The sequence below is a fragment of the Gymnoscopelus braueri genome (assembly GCF_963280865.1).
Source record: "Gymnoscopelus braueri genome assembly, chromosome: 18".
Taxonomy (NCBI): domain Eukaryota; kingdom Metazoa; phylum Chordata; class Actinopteri; order Myctophiformes; family Myctophidae; genus Gymnoscopelus; species Gymnoscopelus braueri.
In genome coordinates this window covers 18,339,509-18,358,400 of record NC_137618.1, presented here as the reverse complement: position 1 = coordinate 18,358,400, position 18,892 = coordinate 18,339,509, and the positions used below count along the sequence as shown (strand labels likewise).

Below are 18,892 nucleotides of genomic sequence, written 5' to 3'. Positions count from 1 at the left end.
ACCAGCTCTAACAACACAGCAAACAATCTAGCAAATTATAATTAACCAACCAACTGACGACCGACTTTTTATTTTGTTTTGACTTTTGGTTTTCAAGTTCAGTTTAGTTTGAATCGGTTGCTTAGTGGATTTGCTATAGTTGAGTTTGTATCTTTTGTTTAGTTTTAGTTAGTTGTAGTGTTAATTTTAGCTTCATAAAGCGGGAGATTTAGAAATGGTCCTACAAAGTATTGTATAATAAAAACTCAACAAAACATGGCATTAAAAATATATATATTAACAGTAAAACAGGCACAGGTAAAAAAAAGAAAAAAGGTTAAGATTTCATATCTACCCTAAATACTAGGCGTATGTATGAAGTATTGACAAAGGACAAAAGTAACACAATTTTCTATGTGATTTCGTTAATGTCGGTTCGTTTTGTAAGCTATTGTTTTTCTTTGAAAAGCCTTTTTAGCTTTTATTTCAGTTAACGAAAATGTTTTTGTTAAGTTTTGTCACATCTAGTTTTGTCATTTAATTAGTCAACAATAACCTTGCCAACCAACCATACACAAAGAGGTACAATACAGTTCTGGACCTGTAACACAGGGACAGAGTTTCTGTTTGCCAACTCTTCATACTGTACAGTTCTGTACTCATCTTTACTAAACTTTTGAACCAGTGTGTGTGTGTGTGTGTGTGTGTGTGTGTGTGTGTGTGTGTGTGTGTGTGTGTGTGTGTGTGTGTGTGTGTGTGTGTGTGTGTGTGTGTGTGTGTGTGTGTGTGTGTGTGTGTGTGTGTGTGTGTGTGTGTGTGTCGTGTGGCTGTGAGTCAGCGCTTCCATTTCAACAGCATCACCTCCCAGTGTGAATAAACACAGTGAAAGAGTACCGAGCGTTCAAACCGTTGAGCCGCAATTCCCACGCGGGTGGTTGGCACCATGGTTGTGGAGAACACTCTCTAGCCACTTCCACAACCTTAGAGGCTTCTCTTAACCACTTTTAGCCTGGCATACCTATACTGGGCATGTCAATACAGACGAAAAACAAACAAACTTTTCTTAAACCCATTAAAGGGACAGTTCACCCCAAAATGTACTTATTTTCTATCAATTACTCACTCCATGAAGCAGTGGCCTTTCCAGTAATTACACTTTGGGGAGGCAAAATATGTGTCTCCCCCAAAACAACAACACTACAAAACTGGCCGCATACTGAATGGCTACGGTGGTGATTGGCTGCCTGCCTGTGAATTGATTGATTGATTGATTGATTGAATACTTTATTTAGAAAGATATGGAAACAGCACATGGAAGTACAATTCACAATACAAGGTCCTCTAAACTGGATCGCTCATAAAAGCACAAAGGCTTATTTAAAATGAGATCCCCACGGTGCACTCAAATCATGATGACATTTAAGAAGACAGACAGATATACACTACTATTCAGAACGTCATACAATCAGTTTACAGGTTACTTGTATGCCAGTTTGGAATTGCAGCCTCCTGAAGGTGTTCTTTTGGGGCAGTTTTGAAAGTGAGTAGGATTTTACACTCCTTTACTCCTTTTGGTAGGGCATTCCACATTTTTGTTGCATAGCATGAGAAAGGACGAGGAGCCAATGGAGCGGCCCGCTATTGCCCACTATTGTTGTCGGGGTTGGTGTTTCTTTTTTTCTCTTTTTTTTAGTTTTTAGTTTTTCTAGGGGAGGCGAGATCGCACTTGGGGTGGCGGCCGCCACCCTTGCCTCAACAGTGAATACGCCACTGCCATGGCATGAAGCCTTGAAATCATGGAATATTTCTAGTTTTTGTTGCAATCCTAAGCCAATAATTTTATGACCGGCTGAGTCTCTTTTGCGATGAAATATGCGGGTTTTTTTGCAATTTTATGCGGTGAAATTGCGGGAGGTTGCAAAATATGCGGAAAGTTGTGAAATATGCGGCAATATGCGAAATATGCGAAATGCGAAAAGTTGCGAAAAATTCGAAAATGTGAAAAGTTGCGAAATATGCGAAAATGTGAAAAGTTGCGAAATATGCGCATATTATGCGATGCGATGCGCATATGATGCGATGCGGCCTTTTGGAAAAAACGTTACCCCAGTAATTACCATTACCATTTTGATGATTATGCAGTAAATTCTGCGATCGCATAATCGCATTTTTCTGGAGGGTCTATATACAGTACATGAGCACTGGTCAATGTTTAGACACTCTCCAGACGGAACCTCCCATTAATTCTTCCATTAGCGCTGTTGTTCCCCATGTGACACACCAGGACCCACTCAGCACTATATGTGTGCTCACGTGAGCCAACTGGGGAACACTGTTACAACCACCACAATGGGACATTTTCCACAGTGAAGACAGTATATTTAGTTGGTCACAACTGGTAGGATTTCAGAACCAGAGAGAGAAGGTCAAGATATACAGAGTATAGGACAGCAGCCATACAGAATGGCTCAGGAGGTATAGAGTCTGGGTCCCTGGTTCGATCCCCAGCTCCTCCTCCTTGGTAACTTGCATGCCATTGGTGTGTGAACGTAATTCACATTGTAAAGGGCTTTGGTTTGTGCTATGAAAAATGCTGACCATTTTAACATTTCCTGGCGGGCAGTCGGAAAAGACACACAGACACACAGACAGACAGGCAGACAGACAGACAGACAGACAGACAGACAGTCTGTATGCATGTATGTACTGTACTTATGTCTGTCTGTCTCTCTGTATGTACAGTACCTGTATACTGTATGTGTCTTTCTGCATGTATGTCTGTCTGTCTGTAGGTCTGTCTGTCTGTAGGCCTACTATACTTCTGTCTGTACGTCTTCCTCGCTCTTCTCCCTCCCTCTCTCTTTCTCTCTCATAGGCAGGTAAACAAACAAAGGCTTTATCAGGCCTTAACATTTGAATACATTGAGCCTCAACTAGCATCTCTCTCACTTGCTTAATCACTCTACCTTTTTCCTTTCTGTCTCTCTGTCTCTCTGTCTCTCTATCCCTCCCTCCCTCCCTCCCTCCCTCCTGTTGCTTTTTACACATCTGATCCAATGGCGAGCAGCGCTGGTATCTTGTCTCTGTGGGCAGCATGTGACACCAACAGAAAAACCTCACTGCAAGATAAACTTCACAGTCCTCAAATTCCTCGAAGCACCCCCCCCCCCCCCCCCCCATCATCCGATCAGATAAAAGATCTAGATCAGGCAATCCATATCTACACACACACACACACACACACACACACACACACACACACACACACACACACACACACACACACACACACACACACACACACACACACACACACACACACACACACACACACACACACACACACACACACACACACACACAGTTTTGTTGAAGGTGCTGTTTTGGAGAAAAAGACATGCCGTCTGGAACAGGGTATGTACGGTATACAGTATATACAGTATACTGTAGGCTATACGTATGTCTGTGGGCATGTATGGACCAATCACAGCTCATGAAAACCTGTATGCAACTGAACACCGCATTCGCATTGTGATTCATGTTGGTTTGTTCACAGACTGAACAAACAGTAACAACGATTCAAACACGTCATACAAGCCGGTCTACAAGTTCACAATGTGTCCGACACGACACACAATCTTCTGCTTTTTTCCCCCCTCTACACCAAATCTATGAGCTTGCCATTTTCACCAAATATTCACCAAATATTAAAATATGGTTATGTATTGTGTTTTCTGATAATGTTCGCCTATACTTTGAGACACACATCCGGGTTTTTGACCAATAAGCTCCTTTGTTTGGCCCGTATTCGGGACAGCTGACAGTTTTGCGGGCCAAACAAAGGCATCACGTGACGTTGATCCCCTTCCCCTATTCGCTCATACTAGGACATGACGTATGTGTAGGCAGAAGAATAACGACATACCTAGGGACATGTCGGGTCGAAAGTGGTTAAATATGGCTGGCTAAGACAGGGAGGCTGTGCTGTACTTGACTCCAGTTTTGTTTTTCTTGAGAGCGAGATCCGCATCAACAGATATGAAACGGACTCCAAGAAACCGCTCTCATTTCATTTGAGCACTGAGGCTGGGCGTTATCTGATCTGTGTCTATTGCTCGAGCAACACTGCAGCACTGTCGATGTTCTCTTCCTGTCACCACAAGATATGTCATCAGACCACAGCCGTCGACCACAAAGATATAACCAGCAGTCAAGACCATCTGCATGGCTGCAAACCTGCTTGCATTTACAGCGCTGATGACATAGGACACCTTTGCAGATGTACACTTTTATGTATAGTCAAAGTCTGCATTCAAGCATTTGTCTTTCAACTGTCCTGAATTGGTATTATATAAATTATGAGGTCCTTATTTGAAAGGAGATGGCGAACCACAGCTGCCTGCTATCCATCTCATCAGGACAGAACGTGCTCTTCTGTCTGCGATTACATTTGCAGGACAGAGATATGGCAACATTGAGAGGAAACAGCGGTCTGATTGTGATATCGCAGAGACAATTTGGTTTCGCAATTTCCATGCTCGCAGTACATAGACGCTAAAGGGATCTGCTGCAATACAAAAGCCTAGCGGAGCGAATCAGTCTGGATCCCAGGCTAGGGTTCAAGTACAAAACAGGTCAGACTACTAAACATCAGCATCACGTCACTGTTTTCAGCTCATCTTAAATCTCTCCCAGTTCAGACTCATGTACTAACCCAGGACACTTCCCAGTGAGTTTCCAGAAGCAGCCGACTGCTGCTGGTCTAGAAGGAGCTCTGACCTCAGCCTCTGTCCAACCATTACAAACAGTTTTTCCTGCTGGATGCTGCCACATTTTCCTGCACCCAATAAATTATTTCTCCCTCACTCTCTCCATAGCCGCTCCTCCTCTGTTGTTATCCATCCATCACAGCACACGTGACAGAATGAAGCATAAAGCTTATTGATGAATCATTCTCTCCGCTGAGCGCACTGGACCGTCTTTCTTTCTTTCTTTTCTTTATTTCCACTCGTTCAGTTCAGTTCAGTTCTCTGGAAAGGGAAACATTTTCCTCCCTCCCTCTCCCTCCAGTTATTTTTATGCATCTCTCTACCTATATTGCTATCCCTCTTTCTATCTCTACGCTCCCCAGTTATTCTTACTTCCGACATACAACAGAGACCATCCACAAAGGTCAATTATCCTGCCGCTATACTTTGTACTGTGTGTGTGTGTGTGTGCGTGCGTGCGTGCGTGCGTGCGTTTGTGCGGCTTCAGGTTAGAGCTCTTCACGGGTCACCCGATTCCGGTCACCGGACCCGAGACCCGTACGGGTAAATAAAATTACTCTGGTCGGTCTATCGGTTCTATTACCTCGGAACTTGGGTCTGTCTATCATTATGTGTATTACCCGAGTGGATCCGAGAAGAACCGTAGGCCTACTACTGTGTGACTGTGTGTGCGGCGCGCTGCACTGATCAGGAGAGAAACGCAATGAAGTGCCGTTTAACTTGTGCGATTTTTTTGGATCAGATTACTGCAGCGCAACAAAAAAATAAGTTGAGCTACGCAATGCATGCGTACCATACTGCAAGCCGTGCAAGGCAAGCCAGCTGCCAGGCTGATTTGAAAACACCGGCGTACAATCATGGATTCCTCTGAAACTGTTGTCCTCAACGAGGTGAAAGCAAAGCTTTTATCATAACATGGTCATGGTCATTGGTCAATAGGTCTGCATGAGGATCTCATTTTAAACAAGCTTAGTGCTTTATGAGTCTTCCAGTTTAGCAGACCCTGTATTGTGAATTTGTACTTCCATGTACTGTTGTTCTCATGTCTTACTAAATAAAGTAGGGGAGAGCAGCTAAGATTGTAACATTTTTCACTTTTCGGTCTTTTACTCGGCGATCGTTTTACCTACATATGTAATATTTTCAAGCAAAGAACCTACACATGTCTGCTATCATAAACCACTTAAAGTTTTTCAATTGATAAAACAGGTCGTGAGTTATTAAACCGAAAGTGGACGCTGTTCCGAAGTTACATTTTAAGTGCTTATCAGACTAATTGTAACAGCCATAGTTACAAAAGTAACACTGCTAAAAAACGGCATTAAACAAATCGTTTTCAGCTTAAATCAATTATATTCATTTCAAGCAACTGTTTTACATTGCTTTCATACCAAGGATGTGATAAGATAATGTATCAAACGTAAGGAATTTATTAAATCTTACCGGGATGACAGTTTGAGTAAATTCCATGGGAAAATCCATTGATTACACCTAAACAGATGGGTGTTACAATCGGGTCGCTCTGTGCTCCACTGCTTTGGCTTTGTTTACAGAACAGAACTAACGTGCATAGAGTAATAAAACGATGTAAACTGATGAAGAACAGATACATGCAGATAACCATGTGGATTTTAGCTCGACAACATTAAAGGAAAGATTTGTAGACCAAAGATACTCAAGGTGAATTTTTTTACTAACTTTAAGATAAATCAGTTTTTCTGCGATAACTTTCTCTAGTCTGGATGAAAATACTTCCTACTTCCTGGGCACGTTCATTACAGCACTGGTCACATACTGATGTGATGACGTTATGAGAAAATTGACCAATCAAGAGAAAACATGCTTGTTGCAACCATGACGCGTTACAATCTTGGCGGCTCTCCCCCATCAATCAATTATTTCATAAAGTCCACATATCTGCGCAAATCCTATTTATCTATTTATTTTAGTATTTGTTTCATATGCGCTTTTTTGAAGGGGTGTCTGTGTCGGCTCTGTAAAATCTCAGAACTAAACGGATCTCTAAAACATTTCAAAGGGTCCAATTAGGGTCCGTGTCCATAAGAAAAGAAAGAAAGTCGGAACAGCTCGGAATCTGACCAAATTTCAGGGGTCCATTGACACGTGAAAAGCTCTACTTCAGGTCAACCAATAATAATATTAATAATAATAATAATAACCCTAATAATAATAACCTCCAACCTGGTGACCAAATGACTTGACGGGTGGCTTAGTGACAGAGAGAAGAAACATGCGTGCACTCCGATGGCACCGTGCTCTGATTGGCTGTCTATGCGCCGGCCCGCTCCCAAAAACATTCCTCTGACATCGTGGAAACTATTTTATTTGGGGACGCTCCCCCCACCTCCCCTCCCCTCCCCACGCTCCCCCCACCTCCCCTCCCCTCCCGTCCAGTGCCTCTCTCAGATGGTTGGCTGATGGGATGATTGTGTTTGTTAGCGTCGCTATAGAAACAGTGGGAGGTCTCCCCTCATTACTCACATAGCCTGTGAAGATGTGTTTATTTGGTTTTTGTTGTTGTTTTTTTACCATTGTTGGAATTGTCTTACGAGCACTGGGCCAGACGTGGAAACTGTGGCCAATAGTCATGTGATCTGTGTCATTGTCTATGTGTGGCGGTGTGTGCATGTGCATGTGCATGTGCAGGTGCATGTGCAGGTGCATGTGCATGTGCATGTGCATGTGCATGTGCATGTGCATGTGCATGTGCATGTGCATGTGCACGCACACATGCACACACGCACACACGCACACACACACACACACACACACACACACACACACACTTTCAAAGTATTTAAACAGCAGCAGGGGTAGCTCGACATTCTAGCCTCCCTCTCTCTCTCTCTCTCTCTCTCTCTCTCTCTCTCTCTCTCTCTCTCTCTCTCTCTCTCTCCTAGTTAATCTAACATTCCTCATCTCTCCTCTTCTTCTCTCCTCCTCCCTCTGTTCTGTTCCATCCTCTCTCTCCCCTGTTTCCCCCTCTCGCCCTTCTATCACTCCTTCCTCCTTTTCTTCTCCTCTCCGGGTCATCTTTCTCTTCCCTCCTTCTCCTCCCCTCATCTTGCTCCCCTATGTCTCCTTCCTGACCGTTTCTTCACCTCCTCTACTATCCACACCTCAATACTCCACCCCCTGCCCTCTATCCTCCACCTCAACCCTTCTCACCCCCACCACCGACACCACTACCACCTCCTCCTCCTCCTCCTCCTTGCCTCCTCGCCTGGGAGCGCGGGGGCCACAGGGACCTAATCCGTTCTCCGGAGGGCTCTGACCCTAATACCTTCTGCCGCCACCTTGACGTCTCACATTTCACGGCCCGGCGTGTCGTGACCCAACGTCTGAAGCTGCCAAGACGTGATGGCTACCGACATTGAGCCCCTCTCAGTGGCGACACGAGATGGAGAAGCTCAAAGTGAACCAAGGTAAGGGGGTCCGAGGTAAGGGGGGCTGACCTGGCCCACCCACGCTAGGCCATGACGGGGCCGAGAGGAATGCTGCTGCTGAGGCAAGCCGAGACACCTGTTGATCAAGGGGTTTGCCGGCTATAGCGGAATTATACTGTATTATATACAATAACTCCTGAGTGAGAGTTTAACAGAGTGTACAAATGGACCCTTACAGGTCGAGTACGTTGCCAGACGATTGGAGATCTCTGCCTACCGATACGTCTGGGCACTTCTAAATGCAAGGTAGCTTCTAGAACAGCAGTGAGAACAGCTGTTAACAAAACCTAGGCCTACTGCTTTTTGGAAACCAATCACATCACCTCCCCAATACGAAGGACTGCCCTAAAGATTAGATTGGTTCAGTTATATCAACGAAAGCTGAGATTGTCCTCAGTCTCTGTTGACAAAAGTGTTTAGAGATTGAGTCTAGACAGGCGCAGACAAATAGACAGAGAGAGAGAGACGTCCCCACTTTCTTTTTTATTGGATGTTATTGTGAACAATGGCCAAGTCAGATAATGTATCCATTTGGCTAATCATACGGTTCACTGCAGCTCAACACAGTCAATGTGAGGGGTGGTCAGGAGATGTCTGTGAACTCTGTGTTTAAAGGCTGGTGGATCCGACTATATGCTGTTGTTATTAGGGTGGACATAGCTGAATGGGTAGAGAAGTCGACTGGAAAACAGAAGGTTCCAGATTCGATTCCTGGCCCCGGCAATGTGTCTCTGAGCAAAACACTTTACCCCTAACTGATCCCCCCCTGGCTCAACTCTGACCACTGAAAACTGAATTTCCCCAAAGCTATTTATGACAGGAATTGACAGAATTTCATGACATTTGGCCCAAACGTCCACTTGGACTCAGGGATGAACTCATACGAAGAAGGTGGTCAAAGGTCAAGGTCACTGTGACCTCACAAAACAAGTTCACTAACTTCAAGGATTTCATTCACTACATACTATACTGTACGTGTCTGGACAGACAAACTGCAACAGGTTGGCAGAGTCAACGGCGATGCTGTATTTCTAGTTGATGCAGTATTTCTAGTTGAAGGGGCATGAAACCTTGGGCTGATTTTGTTGTTTGTTTTCCAGCTAAGGTTAAAAACTACAGCAGATTAAAACATGACAGGCTAATAAGCAACATAGCTGCAGTTTATATAATTAACTAGAAAAAGTGCTCCTCGGAGCACAGGTCTTCGCCAGGTCAGGTAGGATATTGTGGGCCAGCAATGTTCGGAATTCGCCAATCAGGATGGAATATGAAAAATCGGACGGAACCATCTTGATCGCTTGACTATAGAGATAATGTGTACGGATTTGCATGATGTTTGGACAAAATTTGTATGAGTAATATAAAAAAGAAAAGTGCTGCAAAAATCAGCCTCCTGGTGGCGCTATGATAGGGCAATGTTAAAAGGGTGGCATTTGTTTCTCAACGTAGTGCAAATGTGCGTGTGAAAAATGCAGGGCAAAGGTTTTTCCTTGGCCTCTAGAGAGTGTGCATACAAAGTTTTACACAGATCGGTGCAGTTATAAGTAAAAACACGAATCGGCCTGTTATAACGCCACCAAGAGGCTATTAAAAAAAAACTTTTGGCATTTATTCCTCGGCCTAATGGGAATGTGTGTGCAAAACTTCACGGAAATTGCATGCTTTGTTTGCATTTTGTTGAAAACGGAGCAGTCCTGTAAACTTTGGAAGCCAATTTTAGCCAATCAATTCTTCCCAGTTGAAAATGCAAGATGTTCGCCTATAAATGCCTCCAAACGCTCGAGTTGAAAATATTTAGACTCTCTGCAAGCAGATAAAAACAGCACACATGAACGCGCCGCACAAAATAGATGTTCAGCGTCTCGTCACGCTGCTGGGTCTCCAAAAACGCGCCGCTCCCATTGTAAACAATTAAAAACATACGCTGCGCCCAGTAAAGCATCTTGGTGGACGCAGCCCCTTAGGTCAGCCATGTTTTTACCCTGAACCGGAAAACAAACTACAAAATCAGCCAAGGGTAATTCCATGCCCCTTTAAACTTGCACCACAGCACTGACCACTAAAACACAGAGGTCCAAGATCACACACTTGCCTTCCTTCCATCCCCCGGCACAACACAACCCTCCATTCCCTCTATCTCGCTGCTCCATCCCTCCCTTCTTCCCCCTCTCTTATCCTTCTCGCTCATCTATCCATCAGGCTGTCTCCACAACAGACACCCATTTCCTACTGTTCTCCTATCAGTCTGGAAACAGTGATAATTTCATCACATGGAAGATGTTTGCACCTGACAAGCTGCACAGTAACAGAACTCTGAGGCCTGAAAATTGCCTACCTACAAGCTCACAAGTTGTGGGCTTGTAGGTAGGCTATTTTCGGTGTGTGACACCGTCGTGCGCCGGAGCATAATTTAGGCTTCAGAGTGTACAAATGGATACATAAACACTGAGGATTTGACTATGTTTTTCATTGTGTTATTTTTGGATGGTGTTTTATGCTTTATTTGGACATTTTCTTATGCTTTATTTGAGCAGGACAGTGTGAGGCTGACATGCCACTCAGGGGTGTTGTGTTTATGGTATCGTATGCTAATGTATAGCTGGTTGAGTAACCAGAGCAAAGCTCGTTATTCTATTTAAATATCCATTTCTGTTTTTATGTGTTATTCAAATATAAACGACGCGCCAAAACAAACCAAAGCAAACCACTGCCACTGGGCTTCTGTGATAATTTAACCCAGATAGTGTCCAATTTACTTTTCCATAAGGGAGCCCTGATAGCTGAGTGGTTCAAGTGCATACAACATAGTCTCTGATGCCTGACAGAGAGTCTCCGGTTCGATTCGCGGGCCCGGCATTTCATTTCATGTCACTCCCCGACTCTTTCTCCCTGTATCCTCTCTTAATTTGCTGAGACTATCAGTAAACGCAAAAGAAGCCGGAACTAAATAACGTAAAAGAACAAAACAAAACAAAATACAAAGTACCCATAAAGGTTAAATGAATCTCTCAACCATGACAGATTCTGCCAGAGAATCTGTCAGCACCACTGCCCTAAACATGTAGTGTTGTTGTTAGTAATAAACACTGTGTGTGTGTGTGTGTGTGTGTGTGTGTGTGTGTGTGTGTGTGTGTGTGTGTGTGTAAAAATTATTACAGGGGGAAAAAAACTGTTGCATGGGTTTGAGCCAAACTACAGTAAACAATATGATCTCATATCAGCTTATTAAAAATGGCTGACTTCCTACATTTCCATAGGAATTCAGCTACAGTAGGTTTATCTTCAAATAAGGACATGACACACAAACACACACTAAAGTAGGTTCTGAAAGCATTAACTCTGTCACGTGAAAACACACACTGACTGAAACACACACACGAAATGATTGCACGCAACCTTCACATCACCCCACCCATTCCCTTGTATAAACACACATGCACTGATGATCATTTTGGTCAAAAACACACGCACGCACGCACGCACGCACGCACACACACACACACACACACACACACACACACACACACACACACACACACACACACACACACACACACACACACACACACACACACACACACACACACACACACACACACACGTTGTGTACATCAAGGCTGAATCTACACAAAGGCATCATACATGCATGTGTAAATACATATACAGAGAGTTATGAACAGTAATGATACAGTACACCTGAAGGACTGAAGAGATGACTTTAATAATAGACTCCACTCATATGCTGTGTGTGTGTGTGTGTGTGTGTGTGTGTGTGTGTGTGTGTGTATAGATGACTGCATGCACCTGTAAGCATAGTCTTTTGTGTATGTGTGTATGCACATGCCTGTATGCATTATTTCTATGGAGCAGAGTGTATGTGTATATTAATCACGTACAAGAATAGTAACATCACTTCAGCATTCTGCTGCCTCCTGCAAGATCAGATACTAACTACAGTATCATCACTGTCGTGGAAACCTTATTTATCCAAAAGTTATTATTTAATCACAAGCTCTTGTTTATACTCTCCAGTCTTCATTGGTTAAATATTCATAAAACCCACACAGAGACTAAAAATAATGAAAATAGCAGATCTACATGTAAGTATAAAATAGGCCATTCATTCATGAAAAAGCGAAAATATGAAATAAGGTTTCTACCCGACAGTGAGAATATGTATGTTAGGGAGAGAATGATTACATATTATCACAATTCTTCAGCCACAAATTATTGCAATTCTGCGATTCATTGCAATTTGTGAATAAAATTTTCACTTGTGTGTGCCATGAAAAGTTGCGATCTTTCAAAAACAATAGATTTGGCCGGAATGTCTATGTCAAAAGAATCACGATTCTTTGCGTAAAGAATCGTAATAATTAATTGCGATCTTTTGCAGAATACATTCCCACTCCCACACAGTGCAAATGCAGTACTACAGTACAGGTCAACAACGCAGAATGTATCCAGGACCGATAGCGTAGAGAGATTTCTACACCCGTATACTGTACACAACTTATGCTCTATGTAAAGATACAAGCCTGATAGTATCTTTCTTCTTGTGGCGTACACAAACAGGCCTGTATACCACACTTTGACCTCCGAGACACATCACTGAAGTTGTCTAGCAACAAGCCAGCATGCTGGTAACGTGCATGACTGTACAAGTGTAAACATTACTCATGCATGCTACTCTGATTTCATAACACACGTGGATCGAATGGAATGACGGAAGCCTAAAGCCTAGTTCATGTCGGTGTTGCTTGCCAATAAGAACAGATCTACAAGCCAACGACACATCACACTGCCATGCGTCGTCATGTTGTAGATCTGTTCTTTTTGGCAATCGACACCCTGTTGCAATGGACTATAAGCCTAAAGTGTTGGTTCTCAACAGGCTCCGAGCTCTGCCCCAAATTTTACGGTAGCCATGAAATCGGTAGTCATAATAATAACACAATATTACAACCAATATTAAAACCACCAACGTTTGTGTGCTGACCTACTTGAGTAAAGTTGACATGAAGGTCACAGAAGCAACCAGAAGGTTCAGGTTAGTGCCAGATGTGCTGGGTGAATAGAGACGGCTCATGGCATAGAAACTTTTTTTATTTAACCACATGCACCCTATAGCGTCCCTATTCTGTAGCTGAACATCCGGCGAAAATAGCTGATCTATAAGCTCGTAGAGCTTGTAGATTGGCTGCTTTCCACGAAAATCTTTAGCGTAAAGGGAAAAAACGAGAGAGGATAGTATAGACCCTGGGTGCTATGGTCAACTAAGTATATGGGTTTAAATGGTTAGAAATCAACTAAGATAGAGAATAGAAAGACATATATTTAAACATATTCCAAATTTATGAAATGATGAACTAAATGTTTGCGTCCTGATCTGAAATAATAAATCTACTGATTGAATGACAAAACTCGAACCTAAAAGAAAGGCTGCGCACCTAAATATCGTCTCAGACACGGCCCTCACATTCACATGCTTGCCTCACCCCCAGGGGAAAAGGTTTGTGAAAACGCCTCAGCACTAACACAGGACAGGTTCAGAGGTCTTCAGTAGTAGTTAGTAGTGTGGACGTATATTTGAAAACAAACAGAGGATGGCGTGTCCGTTGGTGGAACAGCATTCCTCTCTGTCTGTCTCAGTCTGCTGGCTGCCTCACGTGACAACACCTGACTTCCTACTGTACACACACACCCACACAGACACACACAAACACCCACACAGGCACACACAGACATGCACGCATGCGCTCACACCCACACACAGTCATGTGGTTCTGTGAAAGTGGGTTCCCAGGAACCAACCACACAGGAGTCAGACAGGCAGTGACACACCCACAGAATGGGGCCCAAAGTGCTGCATGACAAACTGCATATGACATGTGTAGCTTCATGTCAGAGCACTGTGTCAAATGATGTGTACTGTATGGGGTCCTAACACCTATATGCCAATCAAAAACATCAAACAACATAAATAATATGCTGATTAAATACTATTAATAGCTATTGAAGGACAAAGGTTAAGAAACAGGATATTTACCTGCGAGTCATGATCCATAAAAACGAGTCACGGGCCTATATTTGGGAAACATTGCTATAGAGTATAGAGAGTTGTAGATCTACTATTTTCACAAATGAATTGACAAATCTTCTCTTATGGGGGGTCCCTGGCACAAAACATTTTCAGACGGGGGAAAATACATATCAATTTGGGGGTCCTTGACTTGAAAAAGTTTGAGAACCACTGTGCTACAGAATCCCACCATACAGTATCTGTCGCTGCACAGTTTGGCACATTGATAATTGGCAAAACACTAAGATTTTAAGGATAATATAAAATTAATATAGAAAACATTACGTAAAAAATAAATGACATAATGACTTAACGCGGCTGCCGTGTTAAGTGGTCAGATGGGTGGGCCGCAAAGACTTTTGACATTGTCAAGTGGGCCCTGATCCAGAAAATGTTGAGAACCACTGGCTTGCGGACGTGCCGCACCGACAATTCGTTGCTTGTACCTGGACTAGCGAGCGACAAATAAACTATGCTTGATTCTTGTTACCTGCTCGTTCCTCTTTTTATTAATAGTCTTCCTCTGTTTTTGGTACATTTTGTTCCACCGTGACGGATTACGTTTCTGTCAAGATGAATCCACCGCTCCGCGAGCTGCACAGCTCTTTCCAATCACATACAAATCTGTTTTGGCAAAGTACATCCCACAGGCTTATTGGAAAGTACAGCAGAGCGCTTGTAACAACACATCACTTGATCCCACTAAATACCTCGGATATTATCCGCACGTCTTCAGCTGCGGCGCTTTCAGCCAGGATGGAAGCTGCTGGCAGCGCAAAGTACACAGTTTTTAATGTATTTTGATGATACAATAATGAACCCTAGATGAAAGCAGCATTTTAGCTGCACAGTAAACTGAGAGTACACTATGGGTCCATTCGGTTGAATTTGCACACTCACAGTTAGACGTGAGTGACTCAAGGAAATAAGGAACAAATGTGAAAACTAGTATGCACAGTTGCACACAGTAAAATCACAGTAAAAATAAGACTTAATTTAAACCTCCATTTTGTACACTGTCTGTCAGAGTTACACATGGATAGAACTAACACTGAGGATGTGTACAATAGCACACTGTAATTTTAGATTCCACACTAAATCTGGAATATTTGGAAATAATTTGGTTCTCTTTAAAATGTCTGCTGTAATTAAAAGTAAGGAGCAAAAAAAGAACAATACAATTATTTTGTTTACATCAAACTACAACTTCTACAGTTGTACAGCCCTGTAATGTTATTCTCTTGCATACCCTCTCAGGCACACACACGGCAAGCACGCACGCACACACGCAATAACACACAAGCATGCAAAGAAAATCTACAAACACACTCAGAAACACTGTACATAACCTGCACACACACGCATGCAGACAAGTCTACAAACACACGCACTCAGAAATTAATTGTGGACACACACAAATATACACACACACATACTGTATACAGAAACACACTCTCTCACTCACTCACTCACTCACTCACAGACTCACGCACGCACGCACACTGCATGCAAAAAAAATACAAACACACTCAGAAACACACACATGCCAAGACATGTGGACACGCACGCAAACGCACGCACACACACACACACACACACACACACACACACACACACACACACACACACACACACACACACACACACACACACACACACACACACACACACACACACACACACACACAGTTGACAGATACGAGTTGAATAAAGACATTAGAAAACATTACAGACAAATAAGCAGTGGTGAAAAGGAATGAAATGAATTTGAAAAGAGTGGCACGTTTGTACTCACTGAGAGCTGGGTGAACTCCACACAGCTGCCTGCCCGGCTCCTGGTGGGGTCTCCTTGCATGGTCTCCATCCCTCCACGCATCTCCATGTCCCAGAACTTCGGTCCTGCAGGCATCTCACAACACTGTGTGTGTGTGTGTGTGTGTGTGTGTGTGTGTGTGTGTGTGTGTGTGTGTGTGTGTGTGTGTGTGTGTGTGTGTGTGTGTGTGTGTGTGTGTGTGTGTGTGTGTGTGTGTGTGTGTGTGTGTGTGTGTGTGTGTGTGCGCGCACGTAAGTGCGCAGGGCAGTGGACGCACGTCGGCACACGGCTCCAGTCACTGAAAATGTGTCCGTGAGTGTCAGAGTCAGACTTGTTATCTTCAGTCCTTAATTCTCTGCTTCTGCCTCCTGACTCTTCTTCTTGTCACTTCTTGCCTTCTTCTTCTTCTTTTGCCTCCCCCAAACCTCTCTCTCCTTCTTCTTTCTCCTCCTCCTCTTCCTCGTACTCCTCTGATTTGTCTGTCTGTCCGTTCCGTCTCTCTCTCTCTCTCTCTCTCTCTCTCTCTCTCTCTCTCTCTCTCTCTCTCTCTCTCTCAGATGAGAAAGACAATCAACAGGTGTTCTCCGGCTGCAAATCCTGCCAGCAGACAGACAGAGGCTTTGAGCTTGTCTAAACTTCCGTTCAGCGATCACATACAACTCTACTGGACCAGACAGATTAACAGAACTCTACTGGACCAGACAGATTTAACAGAAATCTACTGGTCCAGACAGACTGACAGAAATCTACTGGTCCAGACAGACTAACAGAAATCTACTGGTCCAGACAGACTAACAGAACTCTACATTTAGCAGAAAGAGTGTTGGCTTGAGCCATTGTGCTGCAGCTCTCAGACATGCCATCGTCAAAGCTGCAGTGTGTGTGTGTGTGTGTGTGTGTGTGTGTGTGTGTGTGTGTGTGTGTGTGTGTGTGTGTGTGTGTGTGTGTGTGTGTGTGTGTGTGTGTGTGTGTGTGTGTGTGTGTGGTTAAGCTGGCTCGCTGGTCTATGTGTGACTGACATGGTCCTGTAACTGTACAGGAGGACGGACGGCCCCCCGCCAACCCTAACCCCCCAAGAGCGTCTGGCCCCTCTAAGCCGTGTCCCATTGGCTAATCAAGTGGAAGAAGCGGGCAAAGAGGAGGAGGGAACAAGGGTGTGTGTGTGACTGTGTGTGTAAAGAAAGGAGGGATAGTTTGTGCATAGCTGAAAAGTTGGCTACAGAGTTACACGCACTAAACAAATCAAGTTTCTTTCCCATTAGTGGCCCTCCTATGTGTTGAAGGGTAATCGCTTTTGGCTCTGCATTGTTTACAGGTCCCTAAGCCTGGTAAAACCACCCCGATCACGTGAATTCACATTTCCATGTGTATTCTACATGAAAATGTGAATTCACGTGACCGGGATGGTTTACCAGGCTAGAGGTCCCTCAATATATGATTACAATTTGGGGTAGATCAGACAATGCATTAATGAGTTGTTGATTTTTCTAAAACTAGTCCTATGTTGTGCCGCTCAGAGCAGTGGTCACTGAATTGTGTCTGGATGCTACATTTGTGAGGTCACCCACAGTCCCAAACACTGTCCACCCACCAGGCAATTTTGATATAGGATAGGTCCCTCCCCCCACATGAAATGAAATGAAATATGCAGAGATTAACTTCCTTTGCCCAGTGTGCACAAGAAATGTGGCACTGATCGGACTAATTTGCGAGATTAACTCCGGACACACAGACAGCACACAGACACAAAGGGGCGAAAACGTAATCTCTGGTCCCGGCCTTTGACCTGGTGGATATACTGTAGTAAGTGTGCTGCATGTAACTGCAAAACAACTAAGTGCTACAAAGTAACTGGATATACCAATGCATATGTACTTCTGCTGCATGCCTGATGTGTCTGTCTGTCTGCTGCATGCCTGATGTGTCTGTCTGTCTGTCTGTCTGTCTGTCTGTCTGTCTGTCTGTCTGTCTGTGTGTGTGCGTGTGCGTGTTATATATCTAACTTGATATTATTCTATGTCAGCCACCATCTGTTTTAGACTATATAGACCTATCTAACTTGATATTATTCTATGTCAGCCACCATCTGTTTTAGACTACTACTATATACCTAGTTGAATGTTATGTTAGAGTATAGCAAACAAATACATTTCAAATTAATGATCTTATAGTTAATCATGAGATTCATGTTATGCACTTCTGCTTAGACATGAATAGCATTGCTAGCAAAGCATCAAACCTATCTGTATAAACAAGATCATATCTAATTAACATTAGGATAGGACTTAAGAGGGGAGGAGAGGATCATGCTTGCTAAGCCTCTTTGACTCCCAGACAGTCAGTCCAGTCATTTGTTCAGACAGACACTAACCACTTGTCAGACGGACAGACACACAAATGCTGAGGTCAACATAACAATGACAAACAGAGCGCTGTGTGTGTGTGTGTGTGTGTGTGTGTGTGTGTGTGTGTGTGTGTGTGTGTGTGTGTGTGTGTGTGTGTGTGTGTGTGTGTGCGGAGTACGAGTGCATGCATGCATGCGTGTCAGTGTCACTCTGTGCTTGCCTCCATTGACAAGACACTACAGCTGACTAAGTAACAGTCTCTTGGTATTCTAATGGCCTGTGCTGATGTGAAAATAAAGACCCTTGTAGTTCACTGCCCTGCGCGCACACACACACACACACACACACACACACACACACACACACACACACACACACACACACACACACACACACACACACACACACACACACACACACACACACACACACACACA

The 18,892-nt window shown here is 43.7% G+C and overlaps 1 protein-coding gene across 1 annotated transcript in view; it reads right to left on the bottom strand.

Moving 5' to 3' along the window:
* LOC308105636 (rho GTPase-activating protein 20-like) overlaps positions 1-16,274 on the bottom strand; it is a 78,197-nt gene extending 61,923 nt beyond the window's left edge. The window contains exon 1 of the mRNA XM_080456490.1: positions 16,093-16,274. Within this exon, the coding sequence (XP_080312616.1) occupies positions 16,093-16,206 (114 nt within the window). The 5' untranslated portion in view covers positions 16,207-16,274. The remainder of the gene's footprint in view (positions 1-16,092) is intronic.
* Positions 16,275-18,892: the final 2,618 nt, after the last annotated feature.